The sequence below is a fragment of the Pangasianodon hypophthalmus genome, chromosome 15, assembly GCF_027358585.1.
Source record: "Pangasianodon hypophthalmus isolate fPanHyp1 chromosome 15, fPanHyp1.pri, whole genome shotgun sequence".
Classification (NCBI taxonomy): domain Eukaryota; kingdom Metazoa; phylum Chordata; class Actinopteri; order Siluriformes; family Pangasiidae; genus Pangasianodon; species Pangasianodon hypophthalmus.
In genome coordinates, this window is record NC_069724.1 from 7,941,593 (window position 1) to 7,962,260 (window position 20,668).

Below are 20,668 nucleotides of genomic sequence, written 5' to 3' on the forward strand. Positions count from 1 at the left end.
ATTCACAAGAGGTAAAACATATTCAGAGTGTGTTGACTGAAGTTTGTACACTAACAAGTTTGCCGTGTCCATCATGATGACGCGTGCTCTGTTTCAACAGGTGAGCGATGGCAGTCTGACGGTGTTGTCCATCACCCGGCAGGACAGAGGAGCATACACGTGCAGAGCCTACAGTGTGCAGGGAGAGGCCATCCACACCACACGCCTACTCGTCCAAGGTAGCGCCACTTGACCTCAAAATGTTCTCTAAGCGCGTGGGTGTGTAGGAACTTGATTGAATATCTAAATACGATCTGTCAGTAAAAATGTGCTGCTAGTGGAGACATCAGCTCAGTGGTGCTAATGCAGCTAATTGGGTCTATGAATTGGCTGACTGTGAGTGACCTCTTATTGTAGGTCAGGCCACAGCCATTGCCATCAAGAAAAAAATCTCTTAATGTATACCTACAAGGGGTGTCTATGGTAGATATACCAAAAACGGCAATTATTCAAGGTTAACATGTGCAGAGTACATTGAATATAGGTCTTATTAGTCGTAAGTATAATCTGCTACATCTTTAGCTTGAATTAATTTATGTACACTTTAGTAGAAGCTTTTTCTTCAGAGAGTGCTACAATCAAGGCGTGATGCAGTTCAAGCTCAAGAGCACAAAAGAAGCTTTTTAAAAGTCCTGTTATTTGAACTTACAATCATCTGATCACATGCTCAGAATCTTAACCACTGAGCCAGCATTGCCCGGAGAATACACTGGAAAGTTTAGAGGATTTCCCCTGAAGCTGTGGAATTAGCAGTGGTGTATGTGACTCTGCTCGCATGATTTCCACACTCATTGATCTGCTGTAATGGACCACATGCCATTACGTCTTTACCTGAGGAGTTTTAGGTTGCTTTTGAACCTCGTAGGCTGTAAGTTGAATCATAGCAAATTTGATACTTTTGGTTCATTTTCTGTTTGGTTTTGTTTTGGTTTCAAACTCTATATAATTAAAAAAAACTTTGGCTGAGGGTTGTGTAGAGCTGAAAACATACTTTACTTATGTAGACCCAAATGGGCTTAGAGCACAAGCTGACAAGGTAATCGGAGGCATATCTTATTAGTAGGTCAAACTCACTGACATGGGTGAAAACCAAGAGAATGATAAGGAGAACATGGAAATCAAGGCTCAGAAAGGCCCAAATGGTAAGACTTTGCGAAGGACAGTGATACACAGAGGAAATAAGAATGACACACAGAATAGGCGAATACAATCAGTAACAGACTACTGACTGGACCAAAACCAAAAGGCACATGACACTTTGGTAATTCGTAGAAAGGACCAGCGAGGATCAGTTATGGCAGAGAGGTGAAGTAATTAGCCAGCGGTTTTCCTGTGGGATTCCAGCACACACAGAGCAGACGGGATAGACATGGCTAAGCACATTACACCTATTGAGCTGTGGAAGAGTTCAGCTGGAGAGATGTCTGAGAGTGGAGACTCATTCACTCTGTGGCTTACATAACCCATTCAGCATGCAATCTCAAGAAACACAGCAGTGTTTAAATGAGGGTGAATGAAAAGAAAGATGCATGCTGAGTGCTAGATTGAACTGCAGGTGACTGTAATGCTTTTGTATTGAAAGGGGTCGCTTGTGTTACCATTATTATATTATATTGTGTTGGTTTAATGCACTCAGCGAGTGTGTGGCATGAGTTCATATGTTTGTGTTTGTGCAAGCTGGCGTGGGCGGTTGAAGCCTTTTTGGCTGGAGTTCCTGCTTGTTTGCATACCCTGGTAAACTCTCTCTCTCTCTGTATTGCCAACAGAAGGGAGGATGTGGGGCTTTATATAAGTTTACAAAAGGTAAACTGGGGTGAGCACTAAACCACACACACACACACCCTGGGGACACACACAACACCTTGGCTAATGATATTGAAATCAGATGTCTGTGAGGCTTTTAATTGTTATCCATGTCAACTTCTAAAAGCCTTTCGAGACAACTTTATGTTCTCAGGGTGATGTTTGTAATAAAATGTACACCTTTCTCTTCTATAATAAAACTCTTATATCCAGATGGCTATGGCTTAACATGAAATGAGTGAGTTGACCTACAAACCCAGATATTCACCTGACATGTAATCATATGACAAATGTTTTTTTTTTTTTTTTTTTTTTGAGTTTCTTTTTTTGGTGTTTTGAATATAAGTATGTGAGCATAAAGTATATGTCATTGTAATTGGCCATTATAATAGATCAGTATCTAAGATCTATTTCTCCTTCTAATGGGCTTCCAGTGGAGACAGTAATTAACAGAAATACTTAAAAAAAATAAATTTGGATGCGCATGCTTTGCTGGAGGTTTTTCTGTTAGTGCAGGAGGCACTGAAACCTACATTTTCACTGGGCAGCTATAAATAAAAAACTAATAGTTTGGTCAATAAATCTGCTTGTCCCAGGTGCCTATACATATTATGCTAATAGCTGAGGTCTCACAGGAGAGAAGGCTTATAAATCACCAGACTTTGATGTATGTATGTGTATATATATATATATATATATATATATATATATATATATATATATATATATATATATATATATATATATATATACATTGTAAATCTTCATTCGCCTGGTTCTTGACTGAAAAGGACAACATATCTGTGTAGTATTGTAGCTTGAACCTTGACAGATTTTACGGTTTGATCAGAATACACCGCTGGGTTCAGCAAAGATTCGAATGACTGTTGCAGCTCATAACTTGTCAGCATGATAGTGTTCCACAATTCCATCCCAGAAGAACTGGAATAAATCTGGAATAAACCTTTAATTCTGTTTCTCATTTTGGCTTGCAGGACCTCCATTTATCATCTCCCCTCCAGAGAACATAACCGTGAACATATCCCAGGATGCATTCTTCACCTGTCAGGCCGAGGCATATCCTGGCAACATGACGTACACCTGGTTCTGGGAGGAAGATAATGTCTTCTTCAAGAAGTAAAGTTATGATCGGGTTCATTACTGTATCACATCTCACTGCTGTTGTGCTGTGCTGTGGGGAGAGTTCAGTCTCTATACACTCTGATCATCCTCATTCAGGCTTCAGGATTACTGGCAGCATGAATGTGTACTACTCTGTTAAAGGAAAAATCTCATTTACACAGCCTGTTCCAAATTTAGTCAATCAGCCAAGACCTGTTGGACGTCTGATGTTAATCTCTTTAGTTTTGCACTGAAGCTAGTAGTAAAATGTTGCTAATAATAAAATCGATCTCATCCAAAGTATTTCAATAAATAGTTGCCCATATGCATTTTTCAAACAACATAATTAGCCTGTGTAATCATTAGTGTGGAATAAAATATTTTGTAAAACAGTAGCAAGTTCATATTTACAAATTTACTTTAAAGTGGAAGTGAATTATCACCTGCGTGGCTCTGGCCTTTGGGGAACTTTGGGAAGCAGGGCCTAGGGGGCGTCATGTAAAATGTAACTACATGTAAACGAGACCAGCATGTCTATGTTGTAAATTCAAACAACCCCATCTCTTGAATGATACCAAGTTGTACTTAGGGGAAAAAAAACCCCAATTCTTCTTGTCCAAGATGGATGTTCCTGAGTTTTGTTCGTTCCTAGTCATACTGTGTCCTAAACCCTGACCCACAAGTCTCCGATTATATTACTGAAGTAATGGATGCATGTTCAAGCAGATATTTATAAAAAAAATAATTTTGGGTGAGACAAACTTCCACTACGTGTTGGCTACATTAGCGTCATGGCACAATGCAAAACTAAAGCAAACACCAAACATGTCTTGGCTGCACAACTGCATTTATGGTAGAAGTTGGAAAATTATGTGAATTTGAGTGTTCAGGTTTCATAAGCTTTGTTTATTCATAGTCCTCACAGTAAAATATATAATCTGATATACTGTTTGGGCTTTTTATTGCCATTGTCATCTGTTTTAATATCTGTGGTGGCCTGGTAAAACCCTTCACATGGTGAAACTGACTTTTCAGGACTATTATGTATAATTCTGAAAACTACAGGCTTTTCTGAACTGAAATATGTTCGTCTCTTGCACATACCCCAACCACAAGTAAAGTTCTAGCATTTTAAATTTTGATTACCTCAAAAGTGAAAAAGGATAAAATTACATTTAAAGACTTAATTCCGACTGTGGTGCAGGAGCATCATGGACATTTTGACAGCCAGTATCTGATTACTGAATTGATTAGACATGTTTGTTTTGCTAGAGCACATAGATAGATATCCAACAACTTGATCAAAGTGTGACATTCATAGTGTGAGGTTTTAGGCATCTTTAGGCAGGCTGACTTTTTTTTTTTTTTTACAGCTGCAGGAAGATAGCCAAGGCAAATTTAAAAAGTTTTTTTTTTAAAAAATTGAGCATTGTTTTTGTGTAATATATGTATGGTTTCTTAAATTTGCCAGAATTTGTTTGCGAGAATTCAGACACAGTGACATCCAGTGGGTTTTCCCAGGCCATCACACCTATACATTACATCTTATAGTAAGAATTATGTTTGACTTCCAACATAAAGTCTTAGTTGCATGTTATTTGGGAAGTCAAAAGTACCACTATTAAGTAGCACCATGATACACAAACACAAACGAAGCATGGCTGGTGGAGTTGTACTGCCTGTGTGTGTTTCGGGATCATCATTACACTGTACACATGCATCAGTGTATCTGGTACTTGCTTCAAGACCATACAACCTTCTACGTTCCTCACTACGTTTATTTCTGTCTCTAAAATGGTGGAGTCATGCTTATAATAGTCTAGACAGTGCACTACTGAACATTTAAATGTCAGCTGTTATTTGATCGGCATGGTTTAGAAAAGACTGCCTGATAGCAGTTTTTTTTTTACAAGGCAAAAAAGGATCCATTTTAACCACACTATATTACTAGTATGGCTTTAGAGTGTTTTCACTGGTACAAGTGGAATTAATTCAGTTAATAGTTTATATTAATTATGGCTCTATGATATAATCATTTCTATTGTAACTGATATTAGGCACTACTTTATGTTACACATAAATGAAGTGTATATGAGTATATACATATATTATATGAAATGTAAAGTACATGCTACTTTTCTACTTCCATTCCATGAAAAAAATGGCTTTTTAACTGCACCACAGCCTACTTCTCACAGTCCGAGCACTGGGTTTGCCAGATGCTGAGCAAGTACATTGGGCTGGGTTTCTTAATAACGCTCAAGGAAGTGAACGTTAAGAATTGTTCAGCAGGTGCATATGGTTTTTTTGGCACTTCTGCTTCATTATGTGTCATTAGCTTGCCCACCATCTTTTAAACATCACCTTGAGAAGGTTTGGAAATCAAACTTGTGTTCATCTGTCCATCAAAATAGATATGAAGAAAACTGCAAACATAAAAACTAGCGTATTGACGTATATTCATAGTTGTTCTAATGATACATACTTACTGCTAATCTGAGTATGTTTAAACTTCTGTTTTAAGTTTTCATATGAATTTTGCACAGTGCTATAAGTATGTACAAACCACTCCAATGCTTTAAATGAGAACTTCTATTCTGAGTCACAGTCATTTTTCTATTAAAACAGAATTAAATGTCATCTAAGCACTGATCCAGGTTTGATCTCAGTCTGAGCTCTCTCAGATTGAGGAGCTAGGATGGAGAGTGATCCAGGTGTGATACCAGTCTGAGTTCATTTATGTTCCAGGCTGATCTTTATTGACCAGTCTGATCTCCGTCTGAGCGTGAGATTGCTCAGGCTGCACTCAGACATCCTCTCTTCTCTTCTTCTCGCTCCCCTGACAGCATGGAGCTTGTGTCATCATGCGCTTCACTAGCACTGATTATAAGTAGTGTAGCATTGAGCTATCCTAAACTCCCTCATGCATGGCATGTACACTCCATAGAAAAAGGATTTTATGCCCCTTTTTTTTTGCTCTGCTGGAAGCACAGTGCAGGAGAGTGACAGAAAGCTGAGGCATGAATAAAGCTCACTCAGCTGCTGTTTTAGATTTCCCAGCACTCCTCTCAGGATATCCCAGCTGGTTTTGAATCAGGAGTGTATCTAAGATTGGTTAAAGAAATGGTTTGGCTAATCGTCAGGTTTTAATAAAGAAGTATATATTATAATCACCCAAAATACAGGAAATATCTTCCTCAAACCACATCCTGTTCTTAAGTACTGTAACAGAGACTTGCCAATGATTCAGGACACAAAATGACTTACAGTAATCAACAAATTAAAGAACATAGCTAAAGATTGTAATGTTGTGTGGGTAGCCACTGTAGGCAACTTTCTTTCTTTCTTTATTTATTTATTTATTTACTAAGTGCAATTTAATATTGTTCCACACCCTAGGTCATGCATCCAAAAAATGATTTGGGAAATGCACCAAAAAGCTATGTAAGGAATAAAATACACCAGGGCATGCTGTTACAGGAAAATAATCAGCAGTTGTTTGGTGTGATTAAGCTGATTATTTTTCTATAACAGCATGTCCAAAATTGTGATATCTTGAACCACAGCAATTTGCCAATAAATGTAATTTTTTGCTTATTTAAGAATTTGTACATTGTACATTTTATCCATTTATAGCTACATTTATTGTTGTGCAACGTCTGTGAAACAAGTCAGTTCCCTTACATTATAGCAGCTGTAAAGTTATTCTCTCACCAGCCTCTGCTGAATAAAAAAAAGCTGCAGCTTGTCATTTTATTGAAAAACCACTTACAGCTACAGCTTTACCTCTGACTGTTACAAAGCACTGACAACGACCCGTTCCAAAAATGTTAAATAAACATCTCACAGAAAACTTCTCCATGTCAACAGTGACATGGTTTGAAATCTGTTTGTGTTCACCATTAATATAACCCTATGATTTGAATTACAGCAACGGAACTACTAAATATTTTAAGTAAACACTGGATACAAAACATGTACTCAACACTCAACGATTCCTTTTAAGTCTAATGTTAAAAAATATTGAGTTTTTGATTTACATGAGTTTACTATTTACTTGCCAGTACAGTAATGGGAACTTTACTGAATCTGTCCTCTCTTTCTCCAGTGATCTGAAGCGCAGAGTGAGTATTCTGATCGATGGCTCCCTCATCATTGCCCAGGTGAAGCCAGAGGATGCTGGGAAGTACACTTGCAGCCCCAGTAATAGCCTTGGTCGGCCCCCCACTGCATCAGCATACCTGTCAGTGCAATGTGAGTCGCACCATCCATCCTGCTTGCACTCATCTGTTGTGATATATATTTATACTCAGCCCCAAGCAAACCTCTACATAGTCGTATAGTTGTAGTTAGCTAAGCTACAAGTGGTGACAGTATGGTATGGTAATAGTAGCTTCACTACATTAAAGCTGCACACGTGACTGATGTGACCTCTACTGCCTGCCAAACAATTTATCATATTTTTATTCCCCAAAACACAAAGAACCGAAGTTGTCCTTAAGCACTGACTCCATAACGAAGTCTACGTGAAGGAGAAAAGTGAAAAATATATGCACTGGGAAAATGATTAATTAAAAATCATTGTATACATTATGAAAATAAAATATTATGGCATTATAAAAGGTGCTGTGATATACAGCCTATAAGATGGAATTAAACCCAACAGCTATTATAGGCAAATTATCAGGTGTTATGCGGCCTGATGCAAAGCAGAGGTACTGTTACCACCTTGAAGTTTATTATTATCCTATCACAGTACATCCTGAAGTGTTTTATTCCTTTTATACCCCAGCAATTTGCCAACAATGATTTTTTAAAATTAAAGAATTGCATGTTGTGCTTTTTATTCAATTATAGTTACATTGAATGTTGTAGAAATAAGTTATTTTCTGTTTTCATTTATGTTATAGCAGATTTGAATAGCCTCTTGTTTAAGACAAAAAAAACAGCTTATCGTGTTACAACAAAAAAGGAAAGCACCAAGTAGTTTGACCTCAAGAAGTTGTCTGTCCTGTGGCATAAAACTTACTGATTATTAGAATGTGCTGACAAATATAAACCAGCCTACAAACCCATTTTGCTTGCTTGTGGCATGTCGGTGAGGCCTGTAATGAATACACCATGAATTTCATATGCTGAAAGTTAGATTTTTTTATTAATTGGCGGCAGTTTGTTGGGTCATTTGAGACATTTTTTTGGGCTGCCTCTTGATTAGCTCTTATGTAGACTGTGTAGCAGCTGCTCAGAGGTTACTCCTGTCATTGTCCCCATACTGGCCTCTTTGCTTCAGCCCACCACTTTCTATTTGCAGCCTGCAGATTGGAATGACTCTTTTGTCCCCTGGAGTCTGGGCTTGAATTGAAACAGTGACCTTGTATCTGTAAGCCAGAGGACCAGTCAGTCATGGCTTATGTGCTCGACACTGATGGACATGTGTAGAGGAATTGCGTGATGTGGTCAATCGCTACAGGCAGCTTTTGTGCCTAAAGCTTTTGGGGAGATGGCGTGGTGACTAGTCCGGCAAGCGAGCACTGAAACTGTCCAGAGGAGACATGCTATTGGTGGTGACTGTGGTATCCACGGCAACAGACATTTTGAACTCCTTCAGTCTCCAGTGTGAGATTGGCTTGTGTTGGTTTGGAAAGAGAGAGAGGGAAAAGGGATTACATCATAGTTTGCTGAGCTGAGGCTGAGAATGACAGAGAGCACACTCTACCCAGAGCTCATCCTCCCTGAATCTTGCATGCTTAAAAAGCTAATCAGCAATCCAATAGCATAGATTTGTTTATCGTTACACAATGTCTCTCCCTGGTCCTCTTGTTGAAAGGCTAAACAGCTGGTGGAGGCATCTGGAGGTCTTTTTTTGTGGAGAAACCCATGTGGCTTTGAGAAAACGGAGATATGTGCTGCAGTGAGCTGCACTTTAATGATGAGCCAAGGTTTTTCTCTACCTATCTCCCTATCCATCTCTCATCTGGGGTGTCCAATGTTCTCTACGTCAGCCCAGACCGACTGCCCCAAACCGGTCTCATCCACCAGCACTTAGCGTGGACACCCTGCACATGTGGAGAGGGAAGGAGAGAAAGAGACAGGAGGGGGAGATGTGGATAGGGTGACATCATCCTATGTGGAAACCCTCTTCTCTGCAGTGACGTCACCTGCAGACACTTGGCAGCAGTAGCAGCGTGGGTGCTGGCGACCCCAATAGACGACTGGCAGCACTGCACTCCACACTCCGTTCTACATTTAGCCCTCACTTGTATTCAACACTTCTCAACTTCTCATCTCTTCTTTTCTCCCTATGCACTGCTCATGCTGGCTTCTCCTTCTCTTCACTCTTCCACCCCCCGTCCTTCCACATCTGCTAAGAATAGAGCCAGGCACTTTGCCAAGAATGAAGATGGATCAGTGGATTTCTTCAAAGTATTCACACCGGAGAGCTGCACTAGGCTGTGATCGGGAGGTGTGAACTGAAAGGCAGCGATACACAACCTGAATTTCATGTGGTGTAATCATAGTTATATTGCAGATAAATGTAGCCCGATTCTGATTTTTTTCCATTAAACATGTGGCACTGTTTTTTTTTAGTGACAGAAAATATCATATTAAATGATTGGCCATGTCAAGCCATGGAGCTTTAGTATGTTTTTTGGCATATCTGCTTTAAACAAGAATCATTTTCTGCACTTTGAATAGCAATACAACACGAAATCTGTGTTTTCCCAATCATATTCAAAATGACTGAATATGTCCAAAACTCTGGCAGACAGAGGATTTATTGTGTTTTTATTTATCATTGTGTGTGAGGCACTTCTTTGCAACTAGAAAAATTGGGATGAAAACCATAATTATAGCAGGTCAGAGGAAGAGAGTGCTTGGATTTAGAGCAGCAAAGTGGTGGCCTGTCTGCTTACTTTCCATAGAAACTTCAGTTTTTTTTTGCCAATGTCTGCACCGAATATGTTCAGAACTATAACCAGGCAATGCTCTTTTTGTAAAACATAATCTGTGACAAATTCTCCATTTTGGTAGCTAGCTAACTAGCATTGTTACTATAGCAACCGATGTGGATAAGCCAACAATAAATAATAAATTGGATTTGCCTTGCTGAATTTGCCTTGCTTAAAAATAATAATAATTTGGATTTGCCTTGCTGTGTATACAAGACCTTTCATATGGGGTACTTAAAATTTAAAACTTAAATTTTTAAACTTAAACTAACTAAAAAAAACTTTTTTCAAAAATTCAAAATAAATATCTGATATGTGGTAGTGGGAATGTGGGCTGAATGACCAGATCAGAATTCATGCCATGTAAATCTGAATCCAAGTAGTGTCTTGCCTTAAGAATCTTGCTGATTGAATTTAATTTAAGCAATTGAGCTAATGAGAACTTAAACTTTTACCTAGCAATATTCATGTATGGCGTATGAAATCAGTTCTTTATACAGGTACTCTTCTGTTTCTCCTACCTTTCAGTGCTCAGTTTCATAGCTGTTTGTGTATTTGACTCAATATGCAATTCATCTTATTTCCTCCTAAGTGAACAGTGATTTTGTGTGAGGTAATTGCTTTTGTAAAGGTTTCTTGTGATTGAAAAAGGTACTATATAAATGAAACCTATTTTATTAAACTATCCACAGTTAAAGGATTTCTATTGCACTTGTCTGCATTTGCAATTCATGGCTTGTTTTAAAATGTGATGGTGTTTGTTATTTGTGTTTCTCTTCATCATTATACAGCAGTTAGTTCTGGTCCACTAATTTGATTGGTCAAGCGGCGTTCCAAGTGTGCTTATATTTCCTATAACCGCACTGGGACGTTTCACTGTGTGTATCACTCCGCTGGTCTCTCTACACTATGTGAAATTCCACTTCCAAGTTGAAACCGTTACTACAGTAGTGTTAGCGATGCCATCAGCAGACATGGCAAATGATACTTTTCAGGAAGATAACTTTTGACTTAAAAGGAATGTACAAATCAATGTGAGCGAAAATAATCAGAACATTTGGCCATATTGTGTCTGAAATGTCATTTACTTAATATTAATTTCTTGTTTATAGAACTGTTGTACAATATCACACAATCGTGCGGTTATACTGAATATCGGCACATCTATCGATTAACTACGGCCAAATCATAGCCATGCCAATATTCAGTATAACTGCCCTCTTGCTCGTGTGATATTGATTAATTGTCCAGCACAATTAGTGTTTCTTTCAACAGCAGATAACTCACCATTAGATATTGCATCTAGCCTAATCATTCAGATGACTATCTGTTAGCTACTGTTACCTAAAGGTACCAGTGGTTCAGTGCCTAACGACTGCTGACATCCAACTTTCTCCCATTACTGAACCAAATGTCCTGAATGTCATTCTTCTCACTTTCTTGCTCTCCCTATATGTGTATTTGGCAGACCCTGCCCGTGTGGTGAACATGCCACCCGTCATTTATGTGGCCATCGGACTGCCGGGGTACATCCGCTGCCCGGTGGATGCCAACCCACCTGTCACTTCAGTGAAGTGGAAAAAAGACGGTCTGCCTCTCCGGATAGAGAAGGTTAGTCAGAACTTGCCTCCTGTTCATACGCTTTATTTTTATGCTTTCTGTTTGACATAAGCCCTGCATTGTAGAGATTGTAGAGCTATGCATTAGGAATAATTGGAAGCTTTTCAAACACACTGTGTGAGATGGATCTGACTCACAGTTTAGTACTGATCTCCTGCATCATGTTCTCAAAGGTTGATGATTCACTGCTGATTCAGAGAATGTGAATATTGTTATTGTATCCTTGAAATGGGAACATTTATTCATTATTAACTCTTTGTACTTTTGTTCCTCCTTCATGTGGTTGAGGTAATGGCACTGTACTTCCTGTTTCAGTACCCTGGATGGAGCCAAATGGAGGATGGGAGCATACGAGTGGCCGAGGTGACAGAGGACTCTCTTGGCACCTACGCCTGCGTGCCTTACAACGCCCTGGGTACCATGGGACAGTCCCCTTCCGCCCCCCTGGTGCTAAAGGTACTCACATATGTACCTGTGGCCATTCACGCACAATACAGGCTCATATTGTGCCAGCACTTCACACTTTCTGTGTCGTTATCTAATCTGCACTGTGGATGTCATTTGTGCCCTTGTGTCATTACTGGATCTGTCTCTCTATGTCATTTCTCCATCTGCATCTCTGTGTCATTTCTCGATCTGCATCCCTATGTTAATTCTCAATGTGCATTCTTGTGTCATTATCTAATCTGCATCCCTGAGTCATTACTTAATTTGCATACCTTTGTCATTACTCAGTCTGTGTCCCTGATCTCTGCCCCTGTGTTATCACCTGATATACCTCCTGTGCTAGTACCCACTCTTCACCATCCACACACCCTCCCACACACATTTCAGCCCCATGTCATTACCACATCTGTGGCCCCATTTTGTTATCCGACTGACGCAACAGCAAAACCTGATTTCAGCTCCATGTTATTACTAATTTATCTTTAACCAATCCCCATCTACTGTGTCTTTACTTGGTTGGTGTCCGTTGGGTCATTATCCGATATTTCAGTGCTGCCCTAAACATTCATGCATTCCAAACACCAGATTTTGCTCTGATGCACTCCCTGTTCACATGTAGGATCCCCCTAAGTTTCTGGTGGTTCCAGGAGGAGAGTACAGACAGGAAGCAGGAAGAGAGCTAGTCATCCCCTGTGAGGCAGAAGGAGACCCATTCCCCAACATAACATGGAGGAAGGTAACATGATTCAAAAAGTCACTTCAGTCAGAAAGTTGTCTCAGCATATTAACATATTTTTTATATGTACTACCAGATACAGCAGTCTGAGCGTTTTGTGTTCCTGTCTCTCAAAATGACATTGTAACTCATTCAGTGTGTTGAAACTGTTCTCCCTCTCCTTTTCTCTTCTTCTTTTTCTTCTGCTTCTTCTTCACTTTTCTCTCTTGTATTTTTCTTCTCTCTCTATCTCTCTTTCTTGATCTCTCTCTCTGGCAAAGGTAGGGAAGCCCAGCAGGGGCAAGCACAACGTCCTACCAAGAGGCAGCTTACAGTTCAAATCTCTCAGCAAGGAGGACCATGGGGAGTGGGAGTGTGTCGCTTCCAATGTTGCCACGAGCATCACTGCCAGCACGCGCCTCCTCGTAATCGGTAGGAGCCAGCACAGCTAGTGACTCAAGCAAATGACGTACCAGTGTGGGCTAACATTGCATTTCCTGTGTGATGATCAAGTTTATGTAGGGTACAGACTGATTTTGATTCGGTTTGTTTAAAGGCAGGATTGTTATTTCCACGTGGTTTGATGAGCCAAAAGCTCTGTTTGTAAACTGTAGCGCCTGGCAGGACTAATTTGCCGGGTCAGCGGTGCACAGCTTTTTCATTTGAATATTACAGATGAGTAAGTGTTTACTTCAGCTAAAAGTGTATACAAAACGGCACACAGTCTGGATTGATTTGTGAGAGCTTTATGTCGGCTGAAAGGGAGCACTACACAGAGCTGGGGTTGTTTCATGGGCAGGAGCCTTGATTTCACTCTGCTCTTGTTGGTGGTACACTATGCTCCCCGCTGCTCCTAAATGCAAATAGAGAGGGCACTGTGATAGGAACTCTGAATAGCGTGCCTGGCAGCATTTACCCTGGTAATTTGCAGGAGTTTAACACCAGCACTCTGGGCCATCTTATCTCTTGTCTTTGCCACTTATCCATTATATATTTTTTTTCCAGAAAATCCGCCAGGTGCATGTTCCTGTACAAAGCATTATATTTAATTGGCTTTTAAGGCACATTATTTGTAAGTGATTCTAAAAGATGCTGTTTGTAAGACAAGCCTGCTAATCTCAGCAAAGAGATAACAGCATAATTGAATCACTCTGTGTATGTGTCTTCGGGTCTCTTTTTGTGTGTTTGTGCATGTGTAAGCATGTGAGGAACCAAGCTAATCTGTCTCACTGAAGATGTTGGATGTTGTCATCCAAGTCAGGAATGAAATCTCGTAACTTGTAACTGTCATCAGTGTTAGTGTTGGAGCATCTGTTTTTAGGAATTTGTTCTGACACAGTCTTCACTCCCTGCAGGCACAAGCCCTCACGCCCCCAAAAACATCCACGTTTCAGTCTCGACGACCTCGGCCAACGTCTCCTGGGAGCCAAGCTACGATGGCGGCTTCGAGCAGACATTCTCAGTCTGGTACGGCCATGTGTGAGTGATTCCAGCATGCTTTGCTTTTTGCTTCCTTTCCTAATGTTTTCCCTCAGGTAAGAGTGCTCATCTAGGATCGTTTTCCAGGGGTGGTCAGAAGTGATCCTTGATCAGCTCTCTGGCTCTGAGAAGTTTGCTACATATGAGCCTTGAGTTTTGCCGCTGCTGCTGAACGGATGCTGGTGTTGAATGAGGGTCAGCATAGGTAATCTGTAGAATGTGCATTGGCAGAATTGGACTTGTACTTATAAGAAATTATACCTGCTCGATCAAATTTCAATTGACGGAATATAAAAGAAATACCTATGGCTCCTTTTAAACAAGTATGACACCTTGGTTGACTGAGCTTAGTATGATAATTCCATATTATAAATGTAATCACTCTAGTCAGTTTGAGTCAAAGTTTTACAGAACTGGGATGAAAATAAACTGCTGGGTCATTTCAGGCAGTCCTATGCCAGCCATGATTTCTGGCAACAGGATTACCATTCTCCAATGTACATAACTGTAAAGCCGTGTCGAACGGCCTGACACAACCCCTGATGGTGTAGTTCTGCATACAAATCACTGTATTAGGAAGAGAAGACTGTTGTAGGATAGTGTGCAATTAGTCTTGCCTTTAAACACTTCATCCCAGTGAAAAGTAATAACATATTCAGGTTATTTGGAGGCTTCAGTGTAGTCCTGTGCCATATCCGTAGCCAGTAGGAATGGCATTTAAATGAACTCACCCACAACTGAGCGTTTTAAAGTTCTCTAGGAGGTCATGAGGAAATTTCAGATCTAACATAAAGAGCCTGTAAGCCATGCTCAAAAATAATTCAATAAATATATTTATAAAAATATAAATAATTCTCGAATCAGAAGCATCTAATCAAATACAGTATATGACCAAAGGTTTGTGAACCCCTGACCATCATACCCATATGTGGTTCTCCCCCAAACTGTTGCCACAAAATTGGAAGCACACAATTGTATAGAATGTCTTTGTATGCTGTAGTCTTACAATTTCCCTTCACAGGTACTAAGCAGCCCAAACATGTTCCAGCATGACAATGCCCCTGTGCACAAAGCGAGCTCCATGAAGACATGGCTTGCCAAGGTTCACAGAGCCCTGACCTCTTGAGATTAATTGGAATGCCGACCACACCCCAGGCCTCCTCGCCCAACATCATTGCCAGACCTCACTAATGTTCTTGTGGCTAAATGAGCAAAAATCCCCATAGCCATAAAATAAAATCTAAAAATCTAGTAAAATCTAAAATCTAGTGGAAAACCTTCCCGGAAGAGTGGAGGTTATGATAACAGCAAAGGGGGGAACTAAATCTGGAATGGGATGTTCAAAAAGAACATTTGGGTGTGATGGTCAGGTGTCCAAAAACCTTTGGTCATATAGTGTAGCTCATGTCTGAATGACCCAGACAAGGGTACTCCATCCAGTTATAATATTATCACAACTAATTTGGAGACATGCCTGAATTTGATATATTAATATGCAGACTTCTCTCACAATCCAGTTAAGCCCACAAGTTGTGCTACAGTAAGTGAAGCTGTACCTTCGAGTATGTAAGTATAGCGAAAATGAATGCCCTTTTAAACATTAAACATGGGAAGATAGGAAAGCAATGTTGTATCTGTATTATATGCATTATGGTCACAAAGTAGATCATGGGTTAGAAGAGATTGTTAGGTGCTTGAATGTTTTTCTGTGCTGAGAATGACCAGATCCATCTAGCCAAGCTGTTGCCTGGGCTTAATTAACTAGCAGCACGCTTCGTGGCTGACCTACCTCCATTTTTCCTTTGCTCTCTATCCTGTGCCTGCTGCCTGCGCTTGCCCCCCGGCTCCGCTCCTGCCCTGCTATAGTCGCCAGCGATATTCAGCATGAATATCAGCATTCTATAGCTCTGTGTTGTTTCTTTCCTATAGAATGGAAACTTGCTTCACAGTGCACTTGCGAATTTGTTTTTATGGGTCCAAGCAGACACACTAAATAAAAGAATACCATGCATGAAGCTTAAATTAATGCAGTAAGGATCAGATAATGTGAACTGAACTAATGATGATACTATGATACTGTAACTCTCTATAATATTTAATCGTTTGTAATTTAATCATTTCATATTTCCTTCCTAGCTAGCTAGCAGAGATGGTATGAAACTACTGAGAAGTTATCATTAGCTGTTTAACCTGATGATTTTAACTAAGCGTTCCTAACAAATTAAACATTTGCTTATGAGCTGTGTAGATTTGCTCTAGCTAGCTAGCAAGACAACAACTATTGTGGCACATTAACATTGGATGACTTTTTTTTAATGACAAAGTTAAAAAGCGAAATATAAAATGACAATATTTCTATTTTGTAACTGTTTCTTCTCTTCCTCTTTTTGTGAACTTTCTTTCCTGTGGGCCTGTTATTGTCTTGATAACATTTTGATGGTTGGCCATCAGATACGGCTAATTGCATCTCTTTAATAGTTATGCTATGGTCTAGCCTTTATAGCTTTAGAATTATTGTCCTCACCCAATAAGCAATCCATAACACTGTTCATGCAGCAAACCAGACACCCTCTTTACTCATGCAAATATGAGATAAAAGCATAATGTGTGCCTATTTTGCCAGCCATTTATAACCATCCAGTTTTATAATATTCAAGTCCACAATGCGGAATTTACCAAGCACAGAGCAGTTTTAGATTGTGACCAGGTGGTATGAGTGTCAGACAGCCCCAAAGGCTCGGTAAACTGAGAGATCTGGGAAATAAGGAGATGGAGTTTGGGGTAGAGTGAAGGACAGGAAAGCTTTGGAAGGCCATCCATGCTGGTTTATGTGATTGTGCGTGTTTAAGAGGCAGTCACAGGCACTGACTGAGGACACCATCAGTATTCACTCTGCAGACTCTCACCTCCAATCAGATTAAGACCACCCAGCTAATCTCTGAGTCCTTCCAATAATGCAGCATAATTACAAACACACTTGTACACACACACATATGAAGGCACTTTTGCTTCCTTGAGCATCTGTTGGTGTGGCATCATGCCGTTATATCCCCACGCCACAAGCTAAAAGAACAGCTTCAGGATGAGAAGAGGCCAGAGTGTTCGTCCTTCTAACTGCGAGCTACGTTCTGTTCACCTTTCCGTCTCTTTCTGGCTCCAGCATATCCTGGCCTGATTTGTAAGCAGCAGGTGCCCTACTGAGCACAGGCCATTGCCAAGAACTGACTAAAGGTGTCGGTGGAAGAGAGAAGCTCAATGACTCATACTTTAAAGGTTCAGTATGAATAGACTTCCTCTCTAACCTTTAAAGATGCCCTCTGTGGCTCTCCACAGCAGTCCACCCCAGGCCTATTGATGTAGGTACTTGGCATGTTGCTGTCACTTCCGGTACATCGGAAAAGCATTGATAGTTGACCACAGTGGTGGTGTATGTAACTCGTACATGGATATGACTCACTCCAAAATGGAGTAAAAAGAATATTGGATATTGGATAATATTTCATTATTGTGAATGACATTTGTAAGGAAAAAGAATGGTACACAACAAAAGCACATTATGAGTAAAGTAGTTTTTCAGATTTCGTATTCAGGTTATATTCAGGAGTGGACAATTGATAAATTTATTAGCTAGTCCACTGGGTGAGTGTGTGTTTGTGTGTCCAGTCCCATGTTTTGGTTGCCTAGATATCTAAGTGAATAGGCTAAAAAATGTTAGCTAATGAAATGTAATAACATATGACCAGCATATACTGTATGTTAGCTAGTTATATATGTTAATACAGATGGAAATGAACAAAAGGAAATGAACGTGTGTATGAATTTCCAGCAAGAGGACATAAACATCATAGTTGCAACGTCAAGAAAAAGTCTTTGGAGGATGTTTCGTCTAGGTGCTGCAATGGTTCTTGCATCGCAAATAAAAATACTATTCAAGTTTAAAGAGCAAGCTAGCTTCTTTCTTTCTCACAATATGTTTAACATCAAGGTGACGTACTTTGTGTGTTGTGCTAGCAGGAGCGGTATGTGACGGTTTTGTCATGGTTTCCAACGTAACTATGTGTTCCTGATTCTGAAACGATGTGTTCACACATGACAGTTAATTAATTCACCTAGTGAAAAACTTTCTACTGTCAGATCGTCAGAGCGCACCTCAGCCGTTGTGTGTAGTGCAGCAGGCGGTGGGATTTGATACTGCGTGCTAGAGTCACAGCATCGAGTTGCATTGCATCACGATGAAGTGCATTAGGTTTAAACATGCATGCCAAATGAAAACTTTTGTTTTGCAAAGGACAGTAGGAAATAGCATTTATTTACTTTCTCTCACTGGTGAACCTACTTGCAACTACAAACAACCAGTGACAATTTGCTTGTCCCGGGTACCCAGACTATCGATTTCTCCACCCCTGTGGCATGTACATTATACTATATGTTGTGTGTTTAGCGGTAGTATGAATATAAGTGTAGTTGAGATCTTTAAACATCTCAGTATACCTGGTGGTTTGAGAAAAAGTCCACTAACCTATAATATCCAACCAAAAACAGTGCTGCGGTCAGAAAGTAACACTCATAAAGGGTAGAGGCCAACTGAAACAAATTGTACATTTAAAAAAATAAGGAACTTTATTTCAGAAGGTAGGTGTGTCTAATAAATCATTGTGCCTGATAACATTTGTATCGCCACCACACAATAAATAATATGTGGTCAGTGGTGGTCCTGTGGTGATCCCCTTCCACTGATGGATGAGGTAGATCATGGCTGACACATTGTGCAAAAAAAATGGTAGGTGTATCTAATACAGTGTTTATTCAGTAGACCTTCACGTTCATGAAGCAGTGACAGAAACATATGAGAGAACATCAGCAGAACAGGAATGCCGCTCGCTCACTCTCCCCCTCCTCACTCTCCTGGATGAATGACTGTGGTTTTGCTAGTGAAATAAGACTCCGATCCGTGCATGCAGCAGACAGTATATCAGAGCCGAGCACGCTGTCACTAAGCGCACAGTAAGCACACTTTGATTCATGTCCGTTCCTGGGCCCTCGGCCCCATCATACACGCGTTCACAGTTCTCCGCGCATGTCTGTCACCTGGATTTATGGCTGTGTTTACTTGCTATCAGTAACAACTCTTATGATTCCACAACTGATCCTGATTAATACTAATGCACTTGTTCTGATTATTGTTCTAACGCACAAAACACGTTCTGTTCTAGCTCATCCCAAGGACACTCCTAATAGAAAGAGTGAGGTTGTATGTATGGCACGTACAATATGAAGACCTATTTTGATAGGCGTTGGCAGATGCATGCCATTGTTGCTCTGTTATAAGTCTGGCAAATTCTTCTGCACTTACCCTAAGCTAAATAGGCCTTGCCTTTTTGTCTAGCTGCAGGCAACGCTTTCATCAGTACAGTGAGTGACATGGCGATCGTTATCTGAGGAGGTGTTTGTCTGAGTGTGTGTGTGTGTGTGTGTGTAGGTTCAGAGCTAAAATCCTTTTTTCCTGCACATGTGGCTCCCCCTGCAGGGTGAAGAGGGAGCAGCTAGGCTCGCATGACTGGCTCTCCATGCCCGCGCCAAGTGGGCAGCACTGGCTGCTGGTGCAGGGCCTGGAGTCTGAGACGGCCTACCAGTTCAGCGTCCTGGCGCAAAACAAGCTGGGCACGGGCCCCTTCAGCGAGGTCGTCACTGTGAACACTCTAGGTGAGCTGTCTAATAACAAACAGATGAGCGATAAGGTGGCAGTCAAGTACCAATCAAGTAACATGTATCGTGAACACAATAAAAAAAAAGATGATTATTTCATTACTCATTATTTAAAATGAACAGTATGATGCTTGCATTGCAATTATTTAGCCAGCTGATTGAATAAAAGAAATAATATAACTTAGTAAGCTTTACTAATATTAATATTCAAGTGCATTAGGATATGATTTATGTTGTATGATATTATATAATATTTTACTGCCTCAGACAAGCAGTAGTGCTGCATTACATGTTTATAATAAATAAAACAGATAAGAAAACTGTCATTTTCTTAAGCAAAGAAAAGCAACAAGGAAATATTTTATTATAATTTTTAATGTTTCAGACATGTTTTATTTATTTATCCACAGTTGCACTTTCTTGTTACTTATATTTAGCGAGATTTTACATCTATCTTCAAGTTAAGTCGGCTCCCAAGTGACTTTATACTCACTGTATAAATAATGCTCATGACATAGGGTCAAAGATAGAACCTACATAGTGCACTATATGCCTGATAGAACTGCATTTGGGATTCAGCTACAGAAAGAAGAATGACTTCCTATATTTTGGCTGTATTTTAAAGTTGCGTTATGTTATGCACTATTAAAGTATTGGCACCCTTGTTTGCATTTGGTCAATACTGCAGGCCAACAAACCTGCTGTCTCGTACTCAGTGAAAAATCGTTTAGAAAAACATCAGTGTCACACATAAGCCGTTGGCCTCAATTAAATTTTGTCATGCTAT

General features: G+C 40.0%; 1 protein-coding gene across 4 annotated transcripts in view; it reads left to right on the top strand.

Moving 5' to 3' along the window:
* The window catches only part of igsf9bb (immunoglobulin superfamily, member 9Bb), a 114,656-nt gene that overhangs the window by 64,570 nt on the left and 29,418 nt on the right, over nucleotides 1-20,668 (top strand). For 3 of the 4 annotated variants that reach the window (XR_008303841.1, XM_026938854.3, XM_026938856.3), the window contains exons 5-13: nucleotides 101-218; nucleotides 2,838-2,979; nucleotides 7,073-7,218; nucleotides 11,383-11,525; nucleotides 11,850-11,990; nucleotides 12,601-12,717; nucleotides 12,978-13,128; nucleotides 14,052-14,175; nucleotides 19,703-19,878. Coding sequence is in view for 3 of the 4 variants with exons in the window: in XM_026938854.3 (XP_026794655.2) it covers nucleotides 101-218; nucleotides 2,838-2,979; nucleotides 7,073-7,218; nucleotides 11,383-11,525; nucleotides 11,850-11,990; nucleotides 12,601-12,717; nucleotides 12,978-13,128; nucleotides 14,052-14,175; nucleotides 19,703-19,878 (1,258 nt within the window). In the remaining variant the exon portion in view is untranslated. The remainder of the gene's footprint in view (nucleotides 1-100; nucleotides 219-2,837; nucleotides 2,980-7,072; nucleotides 7,219-11,382; nucleotides 11,526-11,849; nucleotides 11,991-12,600; nucleotides 12,718-12,977; nucleotides 13,129-14,051; nucleotides 14,176-19,702; nucleotides 19,879-20,668) is intronic. The other variant, XM_026938855.3, reaches the window with a different exon arrangement.